Here is a 23,469-nt window from a genome sequence, read left to right as displayed (position 1 = left end):
TAACACTCCTGTGGGTCATTTTGAGAATCTGGTTATGCCTTTTGGTCTTACTAATGCTCCTGCATTTTTTCAGAATCTGATTAATGACATCCTTAGACCTTTGATCGGTAAAAATGTGGTTGTGTATTTGGATGACATTTTGATTTATTCGCCAGATCTGGAGTCTCATTGGCGGAGCGTGCGTGAGGTATTACAGTTATTAATGGACAATTCGCTTTTTGCTAAGCTGGAGAAATGGGAGTTCGCTGTACAGAGAATTAGTTTTTTGGGCTACATTATCTCCAGCAAAGGTTTTGAGATGGATCCGGTTAAGGTTCAGGCTGTGCAGGAATGGCCTAGGCCTATTGGTTTGAAATCGATACAGAGGTTTTTGGGTTTCGCCAATTACTACAGAAAATTCATAAAAAATTTTTCTAGTATTGTCAAACCTCTGACTGATCTCACCAGGAAAGGTGCTGATGCGGTTCAGTGGTCTTCTGAGGCCATTGAAGCTTTTGTGTATCTCAAGGAGAGGTTCACCTCTGCTCCCATCCTTATGCAGCCTGATGTTACTAGGCCGTTTTTGGTTGAGGTTGATGCTTCCTCTGTGGGGGTTGGCGCAGTATTGTCTCAGGATAACGGGGATGGATTACATCCCTGTGCCTTTTTTTCAAAAAAATTTTCGGAGACTGAACTGAATTACGATATTGGTAATCGGGAATTATTGGCTATTAAACTCGCATTTGAACACTGGCGCCACTTCTTGGAAGGTGCGGAATTTCCCGTTCAGGTTCTTACGGATCATAAAAATCTGATATATCTTGATGCTGCCAAGCGCCTGAATGCCCGTCAGGCTAGGTGGGCACTGTTTTTCTCGCGGTTTAATTTCTCCGTTACTTACATCCCTGGTACTAAGAATGTTAAGGCGGATGCCTTGTCTCGCAGTTTTTCTCCCATAGTCGGTGCTGAGAAAGAGGAAAACATTTTACAAGAAGGTGTTGTGATAGCTGCTTTAGACTCCGTTTTGGAAGATGAGATTCTTAAAGCTCAGGAGAATGCCCCATCTAACACTCCTCATGGGAGGTTGTTTGTGCCTGGGACCTTAAGGAGAGATTTGTTTGTTGAGTGTCACGAATCTCGGTTGGCAGGTCATCCCGGAATCTCTGAGACCAAGAGACTGGTGGGTCGCAGTTTTTGGTGGCCTGGATGGCAGAAGGAAGTCATTAAGTGGGTGCGCCAATGTACTATATGTGCTAGATCTAAGTCCTCACATACTCCTGCTGCGGGGTTGCTTTGTCCTTTGGAGGTCCCCAGTGCTCCTTGGACACATTTGGCTATGGACTTTATAACTGACCTTCCCCCCTCTGAGGGTTTTACTGTCATCTGGGTGGTCGTGGACCGTTTTAGCAAGATGTGTCACTTGGTTCCCTTCGTCAAACTGCCCTGCGCTAAAACTCTCGCTAAGGCCTTTGTCAAGGAAATTGTCAGACTTCATGGCGTTCCTACTGACATTGTTTCTGATAGGGGTCCTCAGTTCGTGGCTCGTTTTTGGCGTGCCTTTTGTGACAGGTTGGGAATTCATTTGTCGTTTTCGTCCGGATATCATCCTGAATCTAATGGCCAGACAGAAAGGAAAAACCAGGATGTTGAGCAGTTCTTGCGTTGTTTTGTGGCAGACAATCAAGAGGGGTGGTCTGAGTTTCTGCCACTTGCCGAATTTGCTCTGAAAAATCATACATCTTCTTCTGCTGGTTGTTCGCCTTTTTTTTGTTGTTCTGGGAGACATCCGTCGTTTGGGTCGTTCTCCAAGTTGGGATCTGCCGTGCCTGAGGAGGAGAATTTTTCCGGTGATTTGGAAAGAGTTTGGACGGATGTGTGTGGTAATCTTCAGGAGGCCAACATCAAATCTAAAGACTACTTTGATAGGAAACGACAGGAGGTTTTGTTCGCTGTTGGTGACATGGTTTGGTTGTCCTCTAGGAATCTGCGGTTGAGGATTCCTTCTAAGAAATTGGGTCCCAAGTTTGTAGGGCCCTTTAAGGTGCTTCAGGTTGTCAACCAATCTGCTGTTAGGTTGGAGGTTCCTACCTCCTGGAGAATTAATCCGGTCTTTCATGTCTCTCTGTTAAAAAAAGCTGTTGTGTCGGATGGTGACGCTTCTGCCTCTGTTCCTCCGGTGGTGGAGGACGGGGAATATGAAATTTCTCGCATCCTTGACTCTAGACGGTATAGAGGTAGTTTGCAGTATCTTGTGGCCTGGAAAGGTTTCGGACCCGAGGATAACTCTTGGGTGAGGTCAGATGATGTTTCCGCGTCCAGACTTATCAGAGCGTTTCACAGGAGATTTCCTGATAAGCCTGGTCCTAGGGGATCCGGAGGATCCTCTTAGAAGGGGGGGTACTGTTAGAACCTTGCTGTTAGGTTTTTTTTCCTTTGCTGGTCACATGACCTTGTTGGCCTATTTAATCCTGCTCCGCCCTTCTGGCTTTGCTGGACTTCATTGTATATCTACTTTCTAGCTAGCCTGTGCTCTGTATCTAACTCTGTTAGTTTGCTTGGTCTACGGACCTCTATGTTCTATCTATTTTGTTTGTTCGTCTGTCTGCTACTATTTCTGTTAGGAGGTGTCCCATATTCCTCCCAGTCCTTAGTACTTGTAGGGATTCCCTCCCCACATCTATAGGTCTCCGTACAGACTAGATTAGGACTTTAGCAGGTCTGATCGCAGGATCAGGTTCCCTGTTACATCGTAGGGATTCAGCTGAGTCCTATAGTAGGGACAGATCTCCTCTCTTTCCTTAGCTTTGGTAGCAGAACATAACACTTGAAATGTGATGTGGTCCCTAAAGAAATTGATTTTATATACTGGTGCATCTCAATAAATTAGAATATCATCAAAAAGTTAATTTATTTCAGTTCTTCAATACAAAAAGTAAAACTCATATATTATATAGAGTCATTACAAACAGAGTGATCTATTTCAAGTGTTTATTTCTGTTAATGTTGATGTTTATGGCTTACAGCCAATGAAAACACTAAAGTCATTATCTCAGTAAATTAAAATAATTAACAAAAAACACCTGCAAAGGCTTCCTAAGCATTTAAAAAGGTCCCTTAGTCTGTTTCAGTAGGCTCCACAATCATGGGGAAGACTGCTGACTTGACAGATGTCCAGAAGGCAGTCATTGACACACTCCACAAGGTCCGAGAGTTCCAATTTTCATTTGGAAATCAAGGTCCCAGAGTCTGGAGGAAGAGTGGAGAGGCACGCAATCCAAACTGCTTGAGGTCCAGTGTGAAGTTTCCACAATCAGTGATGGTTTGGGGAGCCATGTCATCTGCTGGTGTAGGTCCACTGTGTTTTATCAAGACCAAAGTCAGTGCAGCCGTCTACCAGGAAATTTTAGAGCACTTCATGCTTCCCTCTGCCGACAAGCTTTTAGGAGATGGAAATTTCATTCTCCAGCAGGACTTGGCACCTGTCCACACTGCCAAAAGTACCAATACCTGGTGTAAAAACAACAGAATCACTGTGCTTGATTGGCCAGCAAACTCGCCTGACCTTACCCCCATAGTATTGTCACGAGGAAGATGAGAGACACCAGACCCAACAATGCAGACGAGCTGAAGGCTGCTATCAAAGCACCTGGGCTTCCATAACACCTCAGCAGTGCCACAGGCTGATCGCCTCCATGCCATGCCGCACTGATGCAGTAATTAATGCAAAAGGATCTTCGACCAAGTATTGAGTGCATTTACTGAACATAAATTTCAGTAGGACAACATTTCGGATTTTAAAAACCTTTTACAATCTGTTGTTCTAAAGTATTCTAATTTACTGAGATAATAACTTTTGCGTTTTCATTGGCTGTAAGCCATAATCATTGACATTAACAGAAATAAACACTTGAAATAGATCACTCACTTTGTAATGACTCTATATAATATATGAGTTTCACTTTTTGTATTGAAGTATCACAATAAATTAACTTTTTGATGATATTCTAATTTAGTGAGATGCACCTGTATTTTTGGGGGAAAAATGAAAAATTACTGATTAACTTTTAACCCTGTTAACTTCCTAACAAAAAAAGTTTAAAAAATGATGCTCATGTAAATTAGATATGTGGTAAATGTTATTTGTTAACTATTTTGTGTGGTACAACTATCTGATTTAAGGGCAAAATAATTCAAATTTTAAAAATGTAAACATTTTCAAATATTTTGTAAAATTTTCATAAACGCACATTATATCGACCAAAATTTACCATTAAGATGAATTACAATGCGTCACCAAAAAATAATCTCAGATTCATGGTGTTGAAGCATTCCAGAATTATTATCTAATAAAATGACACTGGTCAGAATTGTAAAATTTGACCTGGTCAGGAAGGTGAAAACAGGTTGGGGGTGAAGAGGTAAATGCTGTACTGTGTCTGTTATAATCATACTCAACTCTGCAGTGAGATCATGAGAGCAGACTGTCAGTCATTACAGGTCTCACTCTGAAGCAGATGTATAAATATCTCTTTATATACGCAATCTGAATGAGCATACTACATAGCTTGCAGAAAAACATGGCTATAGGTCTCAGCATGAATTTTGGAAATGAATTAATCATTTTTGTTATACTGTTTTGTAAAAAAAGATGGTCACCTGAAGAAAAATAACACTATATGTTCACGGCCTAACTGTATGAATTTTATTTTGTTATGATTTCTGTTACAAAATTGAATACAGGTCTTTTGTTTTTTTTGTATAGGGATTTGAAGATTGCCTTGTATTTTCTGACTTAATGGAGCAATGCAGCAATGATTTCGGTGAGTGATGCAAAATAAGATCCAACAATACCCAGGTTATTTGCTTTATCATGTAACATTAAATTGTTAAATTCTTTTTGCAGACATCTGTGTCCCTGAATTTTCCCAGCTTAGGGTACCTGATGCTCATGCCATTTCAGACCTGGCAATGTACAATTACAAAGAGGTAAATGTTGTCATTTATTTGCATCAACCCCTTTTCAACATTGGATGTACTTGTCCTAATTCTTGACAAAACCATTCACTATAATGAGGCAATTACCTGCTTCTAGTGTTGGTTAAAATATGATATGCCACTGTGAAGTTGTATATAATGTGATAGGGCCTTTGAATTATTTATATACTACTATATTGTGGGCAGCACGGTGGCTCTGGAGTCCTGGGTTCAAATCCCACCAAGGAAAACATCTGCAAGGAGTTTGTATGTTCTCCCTGTGTTTGCGTGGGTTTCCTCCTCGTTCTCAGGTTTCCTCCCACATTCCAAAGACATACTGATAGGGAATGTAGATTGTAAGCCCCAATGGGGACAGTGCTGAAAATGTCTGTAAATTGTTTGAATTGTAAAGCGCTGTGGAATATGTTGGCGTGATATAAATAAAAAGATTATTATTTATTATCATCATTTTGTGATTCAGAAAAAAACTATTTTCTTCAATATTTACCATTGTTGTATATTGAGGTAGAGTCGCTCGCTCTGCTGCACTCGGAGGTAGATACAGGACACTGTCTCTTTAAATAACTTAGTGGTTTATTGTATGAAGCATCATAAACCACAGTCAAGTGCATAACATAAACGTAGCCTTTCTGGCAAAACAGGAAACAAAAAGTAAAAAGGTACAGAACAGTCCTTACTTCGGCCGAGATCCGGCCACTCAGGGTTAGCATGGTCCATTTTTAGCACAAACTCGTCTCTCTCAGGAGCTAGCTTCCACACACTGAACACCACCTAAGTGAAAGGCTGGCTATTTAAAGCCCAGACCCCACCCTGGGGTGGAGATATGGTGGATGGCCTCCCTCCCACACTACAGCAATCCAATTATAAAACATGCTTATTTTAAATGGCTGTTTAACCCTCTATGCAGGAGAAACTTCCATGTTTCACATCATTGAAGCTAACAGCCTCAGTGAAACATATCTCCCCTCCAGTATTCTGCCAGTGACTTTGTCACAAAGTATAGAGATATGATTCCATTATATCTAATACACATGTAAGCATATTGGCAAACAAGTAATGTCTTTACCAATACTAATAACATTCTTAACTATATGATTCTGAATGTACACATGAGCATAATTATGCATCTTTATTAATGTTTGTATGATTGTATCTTTATAGTACGGATATATCTGGGCAATTGCCATTTTGTTAGATCATTTGTACTACATATGTCAATCCCTGGTTGCCATTCGTATCATCTACCACTTGATGATTAGTATATGTATACATTGCTCAAAAAAATAAAGGGAACACTCAAATAACACATCCTAGATCTGAATGAATGAAATATTCTCATTGAATGCTTTGTTCTGTACAAAGTTGAATGTGCTGACAACAAAATCACACAAAAATCATCAATGGAAATCAAATTTATTAACCAATGGAGGCCTGGATTTGGAGTCACCCCCAATATTAAAGTGAAAAACACACTACAGGCTGATCCAACTTTGATGTAATGTCCTTAAAACAAGTCAAAATCAGGCTCAGTATTGTGTGCGGCCTCAACGTGCCAGTATGACCTCCCTACAATGCCTGTGCATGCTCCTGATGAGGCTGAGTATTGTGTGTGGCCTCCACGTGCCTGTATGACCTTCCTACAACACCTGGGCGTGCTCCTGATGAGGTTGCGGATGGTCTCCTGTGGGATCTCCTCCCAGACCGGGACTAGGAGTATCCGCCAACCCCTGGACAGTCTGTGGTGCAACGTGATGTTGGTGGATGGAGCGAGACATTATGTCCCAGATGTCCTCAATCGGATTCAGGTCTGGGGAACAGGCGGGCCGGTCCATAGCTTCAATGCCTTCATCTTGCAGGAACTGTTGACACACTCCAGACACATGAGGTCTGGCATTGTCCTGCATTAGGAGGAACCCAGGGCCAACTGCACCAGCATATGGTCTCACAAGGGGTCTGAGGATCTCATCTCGGTACCTAATGGCAGCCAGGCTACCTCTGGCGAGCACATGGAGGGCTGTGCGGCCCTCCAAAGAAATGCCACCCTACACCATTACTGACCCACTGCCAAAACCGGTCATGCTGAAGGATGTTGCAGACAGCAGATCGCTCTCCACGGAGTCTCCAGACTCTGTCACGTCTTCACATGTGCTCAGCGTGAACCTGCTTTCATCTGTGAAGAGCACAGGGCACCAGTGGTGTTCTGTGGAAAATGCCAAGTGCCCTGCACGGTGTTGGGCTGTGAGCACAACCCCCATCTGTGGACGTCGGGCCCTCATACCACCCTCATGGAGTTGGTTTCCAACCGTTTGTGCAGACGCATGCACATTTGTGGCCTGCTGGAGGTCATTTTGCAGGGTTCTGGCAGTGCTCCTCCTGTTCCTCCTTGCACAAAGGCGGAGGTAGCGGTCCTGCTGCTGGGTTGTTGCCCTCCTACGGCCCCCTCCACATCTCCTGGTGTACTGGCCTGTCTCCTGGTAGCGCCTCCAGCCTCTGGACACTACGCTGACAGACGCAGCAAATCTTCTTGCCACAGCTCGCATTGATGTGCCATCCTGGATGAGCTGCACTACTTGAGCAACTTCTGTGGGTTGCAGAGTCTGTCTGGTGCTACAACGAGTGTGAAAGCACAACCAATATTCAAAAGTGACCAAAACATCAGCCAGAAAGCATTGGTACTGAGATGTGGTCTGTGGTCCCCACCTGCAGAACCACTCCTTTATTGAGGGTGTCTTGATGATTGCCAATAATTTCCATCTATTGTCTATTCCATTTGCACAACAGCATGTGAAATTGATTGTCAATCAGTGTTGCTTCATAAGTGGACAGTTTGATTTCACAGAAGTTTGATATTCTGTTGTTTAAGTGTTCCCTTTATTTTTTTGAGCAGTGTATATCCACGCGTGCATCCTTTTCCCAATACACCGTGGCCTTGCACACATGCATGTTCTGCCCTCGCTATCCCCACTGGCCCTCCGTGTCTTTATGTGGCGGCTGACGTCGGGTCACATGGCCGTCATGTGTTCCTGATGTCACCCATCATATGATGCGGATGCTGGCTGGCATCGCGGTTGCCACAGCATCTCATGCATCACTTCCAGTTCACGGTGCTATTGGGTCCAGCCCCTTTTTAAACCCACGCACACTTCCTCCTTCATGCCCCCTGACGAAGGCTGGTCCGAAAGGCATGTTAGGGCGGACGTACAGGAAGGCTGCACCCCTCCTTGATTGGTGTTTATTCTAAGGTATTGTGCCATATACATCTTTTTCACCATGTAAAATTTCTGTCGTGTTCTGATTCTTGTTGCTCATGCCTGGATTATTTCTGACACCAAGCCACTCGGCTATAATGGAGGGTGTACAAATACATACACTGCTAGTGCAGAGTACCACTGTGTATTTACTGACTAATAGATATCGGTATATATATTAGCTCCTTCTCTGTGCACCCCATGCAGAATTGTGCTGCACACATGCACTTTTCCTGTTTCCCTTACCTGTATATTGCATTTTGCTAATAAAATTTGTTATATATATATTTTTTAATCATATTTTGGACTTTTGATTGTTTTTCTTCTTGCTTCATATGCTATGATGAGGCAGGCAGAGTCGCCTTGGACTACATATGGCTTCTTTTCTGTCTGTATCCATCTATTTTGGCATGCACAAAACCATGGTTATCTATGCTCTTGTGCACATCTAAAAAGACTCACCACTGGAACACAGGCCACATGGAGTCTAAAGTGACGCAACCTGCCTCCATTATTGAGAGGTAATGTTTTCAGTGGGGGGTTCTGAATCACACTTTTTTCTGATTTCGATGGAAATTGACGAAAGTGTTCAGCATAAAAATTACCTTTTAAAAGTTATCAAAAATGCTATTTACCCCAGAATGGTACCAATTAAATATTTATCTCATCTGTCAATTGAAAAATAGGCAATTTCCATGGACTGATAGCACAAAGGCTCTTGAAAAGCAGCATGGCTCCCCCAATAAAATCCAGCAAAATGTGAGCTGACAAATCAAAATATCTATCCTTTCCCTTCTGAATTGAATATGTGCAGTTAATGACCAAATGTATCATTGAATAGCATATAAAGAGCTCATGTGGAGACACAAGAGTCAGTGGGTGCTCTCATCTGCTGGCCCAGCTGTCTTTAGAAAGACCGCATGGACCAGGGCTCATCCCACTGAACGCCCGCACTCCTTCCCCTTGGGCATAATGCTACTCAAACAACACAGAGTGAGGGTAAAACAGTGTGGCAATACATTATTGAATAGACATATAGAACAGTCCTAGCAAATACACAAGATGGTGCAAATCAGAGTCTCACCCTTCCGCTGACTTGCTGGCATTAGAGCAGCTGCGACTTCGGGGCATCCTGGGCCGACTACTCCCACCAGTGGCACCATGCTTTTGGTGGACACCCACAGAGAGGAGGTAACAACAAGCTTAGGAAGCTGACAGTCTATTGAGGTACGTGGCCAGGTTTCTTGATTGTCCCAACCTGGCTTCTCTGAATGTCTTCATATGGCCAGGTGACCTGATGGTCCCAACCTGGCTTTTCTGAGCATCTCCATGAGTTCAGTGATTATCAATGGAGCAGATCTATATCCCTCCAGCTGGGGCCGTGGTCCCTTAAGCTGGTGTCCTGTAGAGTGTCAAATATGTATGTTTGAGCCATAGTTCCCTGGCTGGCTGTTCTGTGGCGTCTCACTGCTGAAAGACAGAGGTCCCCTCTTATACCCACATCTGTCCTTCAGGCCATCATCCACAGGTTAGAGGGAAGGTGGGATGAGGTCCACTGTCATTGTTCAAGTTTTCAATCAATCTGCATAGTTTGTTAATATTTGCAGGTCATTACAATGGGTAATAAACATATTAGCAAACATCAATTGTTCAATGACCCTGCTTCCTTGTCCTCCAAGGATAGCAGCACAATAAACTGTAGGAGCTGATACAGTTATATGAAAAAGTTTGGGCACCCCTATTAATCTTAAGCTTAATGTTTTATAAAAATTGGTGTTTTTGCAACAGCTATTTCAGTTTGATATATGTAATAACTGTTGGACACAGTAATGTTTCTGCCTTGAAATGAGGTTTATTGTACTAACAGAAAATGTGCAATCTGCATTCAAACAAAATTTGACAGGTGCATAAGTATGGGCACCCTTATCATTTTCTTGTTTTAAATACTCCTACCTACTTTTTACTGACTTACTAAAGCACTTTTTTGGTTTTGTAACCTCATTGAGCTTTGAACTTCATAGCCAGGTGTACGCAATCATGAGAAAAGCTACTTAAAGAGGCCACTTGCAAGTTGTTCTCCTGTTTGAATCTCCTCTGAAGAGTGGCATCATGGGCTCCTCAAAACAACTGTCAAATGATCTGAAAACAAAGATTATTCAACATAGTTGTTCAGGGGAAGGATACAAAAAGCTGTCTCAGAGATTTAACCTGTCAGTTTCCATTGTGAGGAACATAGTAAGGAAATGGAAGAACACAGGGACAGTTCTTGTTAAGGCCAGAAGTGGCAGGCCAAGAAAAACATCAGAAAGGCAGAGAAGAAGAATGGTGAGATCAGTCAAGGACAATCCTCAGACCACCTCCAGAGAGCTGCAGCATCAGCAATCAGTTACTTTCTAGTATAGTCATGCAGATATATACATGGTGCAGTGATTCCTGAGTACCAGCTTCTGCTTATATGCACAGTTTTTCTCACACAGCTGACTGTAGCTGAGGCAGTGGTTTCTCATATACAGGAGTTCTAATTTTCCTACCTGTTCCTTCAGTTTTCCTAGGCAAAGTGTGCACAAAATGTGTCCTTCTCTCTTGGTGCTTAGCCAAGGACCTGGTTGTGTGGTCTAACCATGGAAAGCAGGGCTGCTTTAACTCTTATCAACCACCTGATGGCAGAACATAATAAGTACATCACTTTGTGCATATATAAACTACTTCTATATACTAAATTCTCATGCACATTATCTGCAAAGGGAAATGTGAACATTTTGCAGACATACTGAGGTAGCTGCTAGCTCTGCTACATCTTAAAAGGCACATACACAACAACTTTGGGGCATTACATATTCACCAACTTTAAAAATATGCATGTCCCCATGCATCTATAAATGCTGTAACCTGGAACAAATAGAACATCATTCAAAAGTCTTTGAAGGCACGTAACTTGAACGTTGCATAAAATGAGGGAAATGAAGAACATGGGGGCTGTTGTATCACAGTCTCTTGTAGTGGGCTATTTTCTCTTTTAATAGTCCTAATTAAGGAACATAGAGTAAAGCATTAACTCAGTCATTCAAGGTATCCTGCCAGAACACAGCCTTTGGTCACTCTCTCTGACCTTCTCAATGAGTCACTTGTGATATCTGATGGGGAGTCATTCTCAAGGGATTCAGCATCAATACATTCAGTGGGGGGTAGCTGCGTACTGTGGGTTGACAGGTTGTGGGATGGACCACTGCAAACAAGGACCAAATGGCCATCCAACAGGAAACATATTACCTTGACTTTCTGGAGCTGTCTCTCACCTTTTATCAGGGGGTGCCTCATCTGGAACAGCAGTCTCTGCGGGCTTCTTCCTGGAATCAGCTCTGAAGTCATCTGGTGGATGGTTGGCGATGTCATCTCCACTGTCATCTCTGAAGGCATCTCGGACGTCATCTGTCAGGCAAAGCTTCAGCTGGCTATGGTGTACCACCTTGGTTGTCTCTTCATTCTCTATTAGATTAGATATTGTATACAATATAGTAGATATTGTAGATTTATACTCCAGGCAGAGGGATAGCTCTAACAATGTATGGACAAGTCTTCCACTTCTCATCTAGTTTGCTGGTGTGGTGGTGCGAATGATTCTTCTTAAGCCGAAGTCTTATCTCCGACTGTCAGGCGTTTTTGCTTTGGCTATCGAGTTGTGGTTCTTTTCTTGTCTGACGGACGACCTTCATTCTCTCTTCCACAATGACATTAGCTTCTTCTAGTCTTTGCTGATGCTCTGTGACCTAATCAGTGTGTGGCAGAGGGTTGACTGTCTCTGGAACTTGCACTTCCAAGACAACATCTGCTGGTGGTCTTCCTTGTCTACCAAACATCAGGTAATAGGGCGTATAACCGGTGGAACAGTGGACATTGTTACTGTAGAGAGAGACCAATTCTGGCAGTAGATTTAGCCAATCAGTTCTCTGCTGAGCAGGTATTGCATGTAGCATGTCAATTAGAGTCTGGTTCATCCGCTCACACAGACTGTTACACTGTGGATGATATGCAGTTATTCTCACTTTCTTACAGCCATAGAGGGTACACAGATCTTGGAACAGTTCAGATTCAAATGCAGCACCCCTATCACTTAGGATCTTTTCTGGATATCCATAAGGTTGTATGAAGATTTTGGCTGTCGTTTCCTCTGTAAGGTCTTTGACTGGCACTGCCATAACAAATTTTGTATAGTGGTCGATGATAGTGTCACGGGTGTGTCAGATGTGACAGACAGTCGTCCTGCAATTGGTTGCAGGAGATCTCTTCGTTTGGCATTACAGACACCTTCTTAGATCTGTCTCACTCTAGGACCCAGCGACTACCTCCCTCTGGCTAATTGACACCCAGGTCTGGGTGTGTAAATACTTCCTGTTTGCTATAGATAGGTGCCAGTGATATTCACATGACCCCTTGTGAAGGCTTGGAGCTGTTGCAGTCTGCTTACTTCCTCTTTGGTGACAAGAGGCCGTGGGTGTAATCTCTCTGAAGTCGGCTCAAGCTAAGTTACTTCCCCTGTGTCTGTCTCCCCTTGCTGTCTTTAGTTGTTAGTGGGGACTGACTAACACTCATCCCCCACTTCCCAAGCCAGGGCCTAGCTCTAGAGAGGTACAGGGTTTTAGGTTCCTGATCGGCGATTGGTGAGAAACCAATATAGGGACGGTAGGGAAGACAGGGTGATATCAGATCAACATAGGTGGTCTCCACCCCCTCTTTCCTTAGTGTTTGGGCTCCCTTCCCCTGATCCCTTCGTGTTGCATTTTGTCTTTCCTACACTGTGCGTGACATTATCACCGGCTGTGCACATTTAGGAAAAAAAACAAACTGACACTTGGGTTTAATTGTGTGTTGTTGTTTTTTTGGGCGTGTTTTTTTTCTCCTTTCTCCTTGGTATGGGTTCAGTTGCAGAGCTCACAGAGCAGCTGTGCGGTCTGTTTCTGGAGGTGAAAGACCTCCGCTGTGAGGTTCAGCAACAGCATCAGCGGCTACTGGTCGCTAATGTGGGGGCCTCTGCTGGTAGGCATGTCCAGCCTGAACCCAAGGTTGCCCTCCCGGACAGGTTTTCATGAGGTAGAGACAAGTTTTTTTGTGTTCAAGGAGGCCTGCAAACTGTGCTTTAAACTTCGTCCTCACTCCTTCGAAAGTGAGGAGCAACAAATGAGAATTGTTCTCACTATTGCAGGGAGATCCTCAATTCTGGGCTTTTTCTTTACCGCAGGATTCGGTTTGCCTCCAATCTGTGGAGGGTTTTGGGGCCCTGGTCCTCATCTACGATGACCCTGACCGAGTCGCCTTGAGCAGGGAAATCGGTCAGTGGTGACGTACAGTTCTGAATTCTGTAGATGGGCAACGGATTCTAAATGGAATGACTCAGCCCTTAGAAGCCAATTTTGAGAGTCTGGTTATGCCTTTCGGTTTGACCAATGCATCTGCAGTGTTCCAGCATTTCATAAATGATATCTTCCAGCATTTCATAAATTATATGTTCCATCATTTGGTGGGGAGGTTTGTGGTGGTCTATCTGGACTATATTTTGGTTTGCTCTCCTGATTTTGAGACACATCGGACATATTACACAGGTAAATGTCATAGGAAACCTTGCAGTAACCTGATATTCAGCTCATCCGCGGACTGAGGATCTCCTCTGTATGGAAGGTCTTGTAATATAGCATGGAACAATGAAGAGAAAAGGAAGGCACATCCAGCACTGGGTCCTCGTAAAAAATTCTTCTTTATTGCAAATCCATAAAAACTTCAGCCATGGAGTAATCGCATATGCGTTTCAGACTGTTACGTCCTTAGTCATTGCATACATACTCTAAACTAAAACTATATACACCCTGAAAGAATGCAGCTCTAATTACTCATTCACCATCTGTTGAACATTTAACCCTTTTGGGTGAAGTTTTCTCATAATCACAATCTTTATAATGTGGAAACACTGCAAACAACATACATGTATTGTGAGGCAGTGATGGGGATCGTATACGAGGGACGGTATATATCCCCCAGAATGTGTACAGAGACCTATTAAACCCATTGAAGTGCATTGCAGTCACAGACACACCCGTGGCTGCAAAGCAGGAATGAAGGTGAGCATTGACCTGGTCAGGCTATCTGGCTAAGGCTGATTAGTAAAACCCGACAGGGCCTTCATTTATTGGAGGAGGCTACAGGAAGGCAGTGGGGCGGCCTCCTCCCTCCAACCTGGGTTTTCCAGTGGCTCTTGCCACAGGTCCTTTAAAAACCCTGCATTAAGGATTAGTGTTGTTCAGTGTTGGGGCCTGCTAGGGACATAGCAGGAAAGCTTGGCGGGCCTCTGTGTAGCTGAACCTATGCCTGGGAAGGCTCTGCACCCGTTAGGCTTTGAGTGGCCCGGTGCGGCCGTTGCCCACGGCAACCGTTGTTTATGGACTCATGTTAACCTGGCTGCGAACCAGAGGACTTTCTGTTTACCTGTGAGTTGCTGAATAAAAGCTGTTTATGTTGGACTTGCTTGGGTCACTGCCTCAGTTACTGCACGGTGTGAACACAGCTTGGTGGAGAATGCGGGCATTTTGACTGAGGCATACCCCACCGGCAGCTGCATGACCACAATCCGGCCTGCCACCTTTCAGCCCCACCCCGTGGACAAAATGGAGGAGCTGTTTAAAGCATTTAGTACTCAGCCAGCAGCTGCAGTCTCTGCTGCAACAGCAGGAGCGGGAACAGCAGCATAATCAGCAGCAGCAGCAAAAAACTAACTAATGAACTAATGCTACAACAGTTTGCTGCCCTGCGGAAACAGCCACGATGCCGAACCCGGAACGTCGAGAGGCCCGGGACAAGGTTCGCTTAGCGTTGAGGAAGATGGGACCGGAGGACGACGTGGAAGCCTTCCTGACCATTTACGAACGCACGGCAGAGCGGGAAAACTTACGAGCTGGCCAGTGGGCAGAAGTGGTGGCTCCGTTTTTGGTCGGCGATGCCCAAAAGGCCTACTTCGACCTCAGTCGGGAGGACACCCAGGACTACCAGAGGCTCAAAAGCTGGGGGTCAATACATACGTGAGGGCTCAGCGCGTATTTTAATGGGCCTTTGTGGAGACCTGACCCGCCCGGACTCAGGCTTATGACCTTTTGCAGCTGGTCAAGAGGTGGATCCAGCCTGAGTCTTTGACTCCAGCCCAGATGGTGGAGAGGGTGGTTGTCGACCGACTGGTGAGGACTCTGCTGGCCGCTATCCAACGTTGGGTGGGGCAAGGGGACCCCGACACCCTCGACCAGGTGGTCAGCCTGATCGAGCGCTACTCGGCCACTCAGGACTTTATCCGGGACTCTGCCCCCTCGCGACTGCCACGCCGATCCCTGCCATCCCAGGAACCGGGAAAGGGGTCACGTCCCTCTGCTGAGGACAGTCAGCATCGTACCTGTGCTGAAGGGGTACCCCAGAGTGAGAGTAGCAGGAGACCGGTTCCCTCCCAAACGGTCATAAGAACTAACAGTACCCCCACCATTAGGTGCTGGCGGTGTCAGGGGCATGGGACATGTGGTTGCTAACTGCCCCTTTACTACAGAGCCCATGGACTGCGGGTATAACCGCCGGGTCTCAATGTACGCCCAGACCGTCTGCACTGCGAGTGCCGACCCCCCGAACAGTGAACCCCAACTGTGCCAGGTACTGGTTAATGGGTGCCCCACGGAGGCCCTCCTAGACTCAGGGAGCCTAGTGACTTTTGTACATGGGTCGCTGGTGGCAGGAGACAACCCCAGTGGACGGACAGTCGGGGTTGTGTGTATCCAACAGCGGAGGTAATTTTGTCCACGCCATGTGGCGACATAAAACATGTGGTGGGGGTGGTAAAAACTCTTCCCTATGGGACTGTGTTGGGAAGAGACTTGCCCCTGTTCTGGACTCTGTGGAAACACAAAATCCACTCTTCCCCGGTAAAATTTGTTACAGGCGCTGTACCCGACAAACCCGAGTTAGGGGTACCTGCCGTAGGGATGTCCTCCCTTAGAGGTGCTGGCAGGAGAGGTCGAGGAGACCCCATCAATCCCCGAGCTGGAAGTGTCCCGGGACACGTTTGGGACAGCTCAGCTACAGGATCCCACCCTGACTCGGGCGCAGGAAAGGGTGTTAGAGGTAAATGGCGTAGCTCAACAGCCCGGTGCAGATACTGTATTTCCACGGATGGTAGTCAACGGTGAGTTGCTCTCTAGGGTAGACAAAATCAGGGATGAGGTCGTGGAACAGTTAGTGGTACCTCAGTCGTACCATCGGGCGGTTCTGGAGTTGGCACACACACACCTGCTGGGTGGACACTTAGGGGTTAAAAAGACCCAAGAACGTATCTTGCAGCAGTTCTTTTGGCCTGAGATTTACGTGGAGGTCCAAAAGTACTCCGAATCCTGCCCCGAATGTCAACTGACCACACCCACCGCCAGTTTTCGTAGCCCATTGGTACCTCTGCCAGTGATAGAGGTACCTTTTGAACGGATTGCAATGGACTTGGTAGGGCCCATTGTAAAATCCGCTCGTGGCCACCAACATATACTTGTGGTCGTCGACTATGCTACCCGGTACCCGGAGGCTGTACCGCTACGCCACACCTCAGCGAAACTGATTGCACGGGAGCTGTTTGCCATGTTCTGTCACCTTGGGCTACTTAAGGAGATCCTGACGGATCAAGGGACCCCTTTTATGTCCAAGATGACGAGGGAACCTGGGGTAAGAGTACGAATGAGACCGTCCCAGGTACCCAAACCCCGGAGGCAAGCCATCACGGCTGAGGTAAAACAAATGCTCCAGTTAGGTGTCATCGAGGAATCATGGAGTGAGTGGGCTAGCCCCATCGTACTGATTCCGAAACCAGACAGATCATTACGCTTCTGAAGTGTCGAAATGTGACCTATATCCAATGCCCAGGGTGAATGAGATGATTGAGAGACTGGGGCAGGCCCAGTACTTTACCACGCTCGATCTCACCAAGGGTTACTGGCAGGTACCTCTCACGAAATCGGCGAAGGAAAAGACCGCCTTCATAACTCCGGAGGGTCTCTATCACTATGTGGTCTTACCTTTTTGGTTACATGGGGCCCCGGCTACATTCCAGAGGTTGATGGACATAGTGCTCAAGCCTCATCAGAAGTACGCGTCCGCGTATCTAGATAATATCATCTTTAGCACCGACTGGCATACCCACCTATCCCAGGTACAAGCGGTGCTGGATTCTCTCAGAGTCACGGGGTTAACGGCAAACCCAAAAAAAGTGCGATAGGGCTAGAGGAAGCCCGATATTTGGTGTATGTGATTGGCCAGGGAGTTATCAAGCCCCAAATCAATAAAGTTGAGGCCATAAAAAACTGGCCTAAACCGTCAAGTACGAAGCAGGTGAGGGTGTTCCTTCGGTAATACCACCGGTTTATACCTAATTTTGCTGGGAGAACGGCGGCCCTGACCGATCTCTTGAAAGGAAAAAAATCGGTAATGGTTCGGTGGAACCCTCAGGCAGAAGAAGCCTTTCAGTCCATGAAGTTGGCCCTGTGTGGACAGCCGGTCCTCATCAGCCCCAACTTCAAGGAAACCTTCATTGTACAGACAGATGCCTTGGAGGTAGGCCTGGGGGCGGTATTGTCACAAAAAGTGAATGGTGAAGAGCACCCGGTCACCTACTTGAGTAGAAAACTTATCCCGGCAGAGAAAAACTATAGCGTGGTAGAGAAGGAGTATTTGGCTAATAAGAGGGCCTTGGAATCGCTACGTTTTTACTTGGGCATCAGTTCTGCTTGGTGACGGACCACTCACCGTTGGTATGGATGAGGAACGTCAAGGAGAGGAATGCGCGAGTCACCAGGTGGTTTCTGTTACTACAAAATTTCAGTTTCTTTGTAGAATATCGCCCTGGGAAGTCGTAGACGAACGTGGATGCCCTGTCCCGGGCACCCTGTATGGTGATAAATGGTCCACCCCACAAGTTTGAACAGAGGGGGGATATGTGAGGCAGTGACGGGGATCGTATACGAGGGACGGTATATATCCCCCAGAATGTGTGCAGAGATCTATTAAATCCATTGGAGTGCATTGCAGTCACAAACTCACCTGCGGCAGGAATGAAGGTGAGCATTGACCTGGTCAGGCTATCTGGCTAAGGCAGATTAGTAAAACCCGGCAGGGCCTTCATTTCTTGGAGGAGACTACAGGAAGGCAGTGGGGCGGCCTCCTCCCTCCAACCCGGGTTTTCCAGTGGCTCTTGCCACAGGTTCTTTAAAAACCCTGCATTAAGGATTAGTGTTGTTCAGTGTTGGGTCCTGCTAAGAACATAGCAGGAAAGTTTGGCGGGCCTGTGTGTAGCTGAACCTATGCCTGGGAAAGCTCTGCACCCGTCAGGCTCTGAGCGTCCCGGCGCGGCCGTTGCCCCCGGCAACCGTTGTTTATGGACTCATGTTAACCCGGCTGCGAACCGGAGGACTTTCTGTTTACCCGTGATTTGCTGAATAAAAGCTGTTTATGTTGGACTTGCTTGGGTCACTGCCTCAGTTACTGCACGGTGTGAACACCGCCGCCTTACAGCATGTATAAGGACGTGTATATAGAATTAGATCCAATAAAAAAACACATACAAAATATACAAATAAATAAAAACATATACAATCAAAGAGTCAAATATTCGGATCTTACTCATAATGGTGTATAATATCTTGACGCATGTTCATACCTTACGGTCAGAGGCATAGCTAGGGGTTCAGGGCAGGGGGGGCGAAACAGCTAGGTGGGCCCCTAACCAGGTAACCGTGTGTGCAACTACGGTGAAAAATCCTGACCGTGGATATAGAGGAACCTCAGCAGATGACCTCGCTATTGCTGAAAATAAATCTCTACACAAAGCCAACACTGGTAGATGCCAGACCTGACCATATAGCGGTAGATACCAGAAATGACCATATAGCGGCAGATACAAGACCTGATCATATAGCGGTAGATACCAGACATCACCATCTAGCGGTAGATACCAGACCTGTCCATATAGTGGAAGAAAACCAGAGAGACAAAACTTTGAATCAAGATCCACAAGAATACATAAGATTGATAAACTTTTATTAATTCATAATCATAGACAGGAAAAAGGAAAAATCACAGTTACAGGGAACAAATGGAAATTAAAATGACAAAAAAACACACAGAGGCACAAGCAAGGAACATAACAGTGCAAAATCCACATTGGATAATAGCACCCAGGCTGCCAGTAAGTAGTCTGGAATTGATCCAAGGATGATACATAAAGTGCAAATGCTTAATGAACAAATAAAGACTACAGGGTATCGGTATTCATAGTTCTGGTCATTAGACTATATAAATAAATAAACGGTAGTTAGTACAGCCAAGCATATCAAATGATGGACCACATAGGGTGCATAAGCAGGAATAGTCCAAATGGGCAAAAGGGAAAAACAGCCTGGGGGGTCACAGTAAATATCACATAGTTACTTACACCCGGAGCAGATAGCGTTCCTTGCTGGCGCTCACCCGGACGCACGTTTCGGCACCCCTGACGAAGGCAGTCGTGCCGAAATGCGCGTCGGGGTGAGCGCCAGTAAGGCGCTCACCGGTCCTTCATTGGGTTTTGGATTTATGATCTCTTTGATCTTACATATACCCTAATGGTTTTCTCCATTTTTGTATTTACTGACCATATAGTGGTAGATATCAGACCTGACCATATAGTGGTAGATACTAGACCTGACCATATAGTGGTAGATACCAGACCTGTAGACCATACAAGTAATTACAGTACAGTTATATATAGTGACTTACAGCTGACATTCTCTCTGGTGGAGTAGTTCCTTTTCCCGTCTTTTCCATCTTTTCCAGTCATGACACGTCTGCAGAGATTACAACAAAGACACATCTGGCTTCTCACATATCCAGCCCCATCCCCATCTATTCCCAACCTGCACAAATTCCTCATCCTGGTGATACCCCAATACTGAGCCACTGCTGCCATATGTGTCCCTATTTCTGCACCTGCTGTGTGATACAATAACAATGCTCCTCTTACTGTCCCAAATAATAATGCCACCACTGTGCCCCTTACATAGTAAAAATGCCTTCTTTGTGCCCTCTAGATGGTAAAATTGCTGCCTTGAAAAGATTAATGCCCTGTGCAAATGCTCAAGAAAAGTATCCACATTTTGCCCCTTTGATGGTTACAACACTCTGAGTGCCCCATAACAATAATGCTTCTTAAGTGCCCACTTAACATTTAATAATGTCCACTGGGTCCCCAAATATACAGATCCTCTATATAAAGTATAATGGACCCATAGCTCCCTTATTCAGAGTATGATGTCCCCACAGATCCCCTATATACAGTATTATGGGCCCATAGCTCCCCTATACACAATATAATGCTCAACAGCTTCCTTATACAAAAGAATGGTGGGCCCACAGCTCCCATATACACAGAACCACTGTCAGTACATGAATGCAGCACCAGAACACTATATATAGTGTGTGCTATAGTTTTAAACAATTTTTATTCTAGTTTTTGATGTAATCACAATAGTAAATATCCCCCAAACTGAGATGTTTATCTAAGAATATAACATAATAACCATGCTGAGGACTCATACCAAGGTGTTCTAGGATCAAATGCAAAACAAGTCACCAGTTGTGAGTTATAAAACTTCAATGTCTTAAGGCCCCCATGCACAATAAAATCAATGGAACCAACCAGCTGACAATCTAATAAACATGGGGTCTCCTGTCTCTTCCCTGACAGATGACCTCAGGTGACAGAAATATAGGAATGGCTGAATGTCAGCACCTGATCCTTTTGCTCTCCCTGCAGCATACACCCCAGTCTTCATATACAAGACATGTAGTCGCCAAATGGCTGATAGTGTATGTTTATGGAGTGGTCTTGAGAAATAACCATTGACAGTGTATAGGTACATTTAGTCCTGCAGATGTTTCATAAATCTTACCTCTGAATAGTTGCCCCAGTGTTCACTCATTAGCTGCTGTACAAATTTTTCAATAACTGGCTTCTTCCAGAGCTCCCTCTCAAGATTTTCCACACTGTCCCATATGCAAGTAAGATGCATTCTTTGCCGTTCTGCGGCTCAGTGATATGACAGCAGCAGAGTGATGAGGTCAGCAGTGTGCGACCTATTCACTCCACTGCACGTTCTCCCAGCTGAGCGCTGCAGTGTCTAAGAGACATGAATACATCTGAGCACAGGGAAGAGGGAGCACTGTGCAGCTGTGGCTGTGCTCAAGTATATCGGCGCAGCGTAGCTCCGGGTAGACGCCCCGTAGTGGGCCCCCCCTGAACACCGGGCCCGGGGCCACCGCACCCTCTGCCCCCCAGGTAGCTACGCTAATGCTTGCGGTACCCGTGTTTTTAACACCTATATCCACCTAAAATCCCTATTGATAAGTTTCCGTTTATGATCACCCCCTTGAGCAGGTCTATGGACTTTTTCAATTGCTACAATTTTAAATGTGATAGTATTGCCATTGTGGTGGTCAATAAAGTGTTTGGAGGCTGCAGAACTTTTAACCCTTAATTTGTTATTGGGTCAGAAATATGCCTTCTTGTGTGTATTATTAATGCCCCTGTTGTGCAACCCACATACTGTAGGTTGCATGCCGTACATGTGATCAAATAAACCACAAACGCATATTCGTGACTAGGGACATGAATTTATCAGTTCTGGCTACAAAGCTACCACACGTGCACCTCGTATGGCCACATTTATGTAACCCCACGTTTCTTAGCCAAGTAGACATAGGGGATTTATTAGTTGAGAATAAAGTGGGAGAGAGCATGTCACCCAGCGAAGGGGCTTTTTTAGCCACATAGTTGATAGGTGTTTTTTATCTCTCATTTAACTTCTTATCCTGCAACAACATTGGAATATTCCTTTTGTATGATGTTTTTAATCTGTGAATTCAATGCTATAGTTAGCAGAAAATGAAATTCTGTCTGTCTTGTGTAGTAAATTCCTTCTTTCAGCCCTTATTATCCGTTAACATGTCTTCTCTATCTATATTACCCACTATTGCACTTGCCCGATCCAGCATCCATTTTGGATAATTCCTGTGATGCAATTTATTGCACATATTCACAGATTCCCGCTTCCATAATGTAGTGTCTGAAGTATTCCCTTTGACTCTGATGATTTCTCCCACTGGCACATTCCTGACTACGTGAGGGAGATGGCATGAAGTCGCCAACAAGGTGGAATTAACGTCAGTATTTTTGCTATATGGGGAGATCTGTAAGCCTCGCATGAGGTGTCCTTTTAAAGTGATGTCCAAAAAATTGATACCATGAGTATTCATATTTGAAGTGTGTTTCAAGTTCATATCGTTACTATTAATATGAGACAAATTCATTGGCCTCCCCATATTCCCATCCTATATCAATAGGAGGTTCTTCAATATAGCGACCATACCACCTGATATGGGATGAGAACAGACTGTCTGCAAACAAAAATAACTCCTCCCATTGGGACATATACAAATTTGCTAGACAAGGGGAAAAGTTCACCCCCATTTTTGGAGAAAAAGTTTTTGTTGAACGTGAAATATTGTATTTCAATAAATACTCCAAATATGCGCTGTATTTGCCTAGATGACTGGACAACACATTTAATGCCTGATGATGGGGAATGCATGGATATAAGGAAACCACATTGCATGTGATCCATATGAAACTAGATTCCCATTTTTGTCCATCCAAGGAGGGGATGACGTGTTTGGTGTCCCTTACGTACAGTAGCCGAGAACTCTCTAACCAGGGGCTATAAATACATGTCCACCCACTGGCTCAGTCTCTCTCCTAAGATTCCTATTCCTGCTACTATTGGTCTCATAGGAGGGGGGAAAACATTTTTGTGTATTTTCGGTAACGAATGGAAGGCAGCCACCACTGGAAATTCCACCATAAGATGATTTTTTAAATTCTCTGTGATGGCCCCCATGTTCACCCCCTCCTCTAAGACCAATGCCAACTTCGCCTGAAATGATAAAGTCGGGTCTGACGTAAGTTCTATATATGTATCATCATCTTCCAACATGATCATATTTGATTTTTCATATAGATCTGCATTCAATAATACAATTCCACCCCCCCTTATCAGCATGTCGAATAAGAAGATCAGAATTGGAACGTAACTTTGCAATTCTTTCTTTATGAGAAATATTTTCAAACACCTTACTTTATTTTTTTGGTCTTTTGGTG

General features: G+C 44.9%; 1 protein-coding gene across 3 annotated transcripts in view; it reads left to right on the top strand.

Moving 5' to 3' along the window:
* KMO (kynurenine 3-monooxygenase) overlaps positions 1–23,469 on the top strand; it is a 1,041,428-nt gene that overhangs the window by 813,969 nt on the left and 203,990 nt on the right. For all 3 annotated transcript variants that reach the window (XM_073673271.1, XM_073673270.1, XM_073673272.1), the window contains 2 exons: positions 4,742–4,799; positions 4,883–4,965. In XM_073673271.1, the coding sequence (XP_073529372.1) occupies positions 4,742–4,799; positions 4,883–4,965 (141 nt within the window). The remainder of the gene's footprint in view (positions 1–4,741; positions 4,800–4,882; positions 4,966–23,469) is intronic.

Source organism: Phyllobates terribilis, unplaced genomic scaffold (assembly GCF_046119375.1).
Source record: "Phyllobates terribilis strain yellow unplaced genomic scaffold, ASM4611937v1 Scaffold_3__8_contigs__length_932513732, whole genome shotgun sequence".
Classification (NCBI taxonomy): domain Eukaryota; kingdom Metazoa; phylum Chordata; class Amphibia; order Anura; family Dendrobatidae; genus Phyllobates; species Phyllobates terribilis.
Note: the sequence above shows the minus strand (reverse complement) of the source record. Positions and strands in the feature narration are given on the sequence as shown.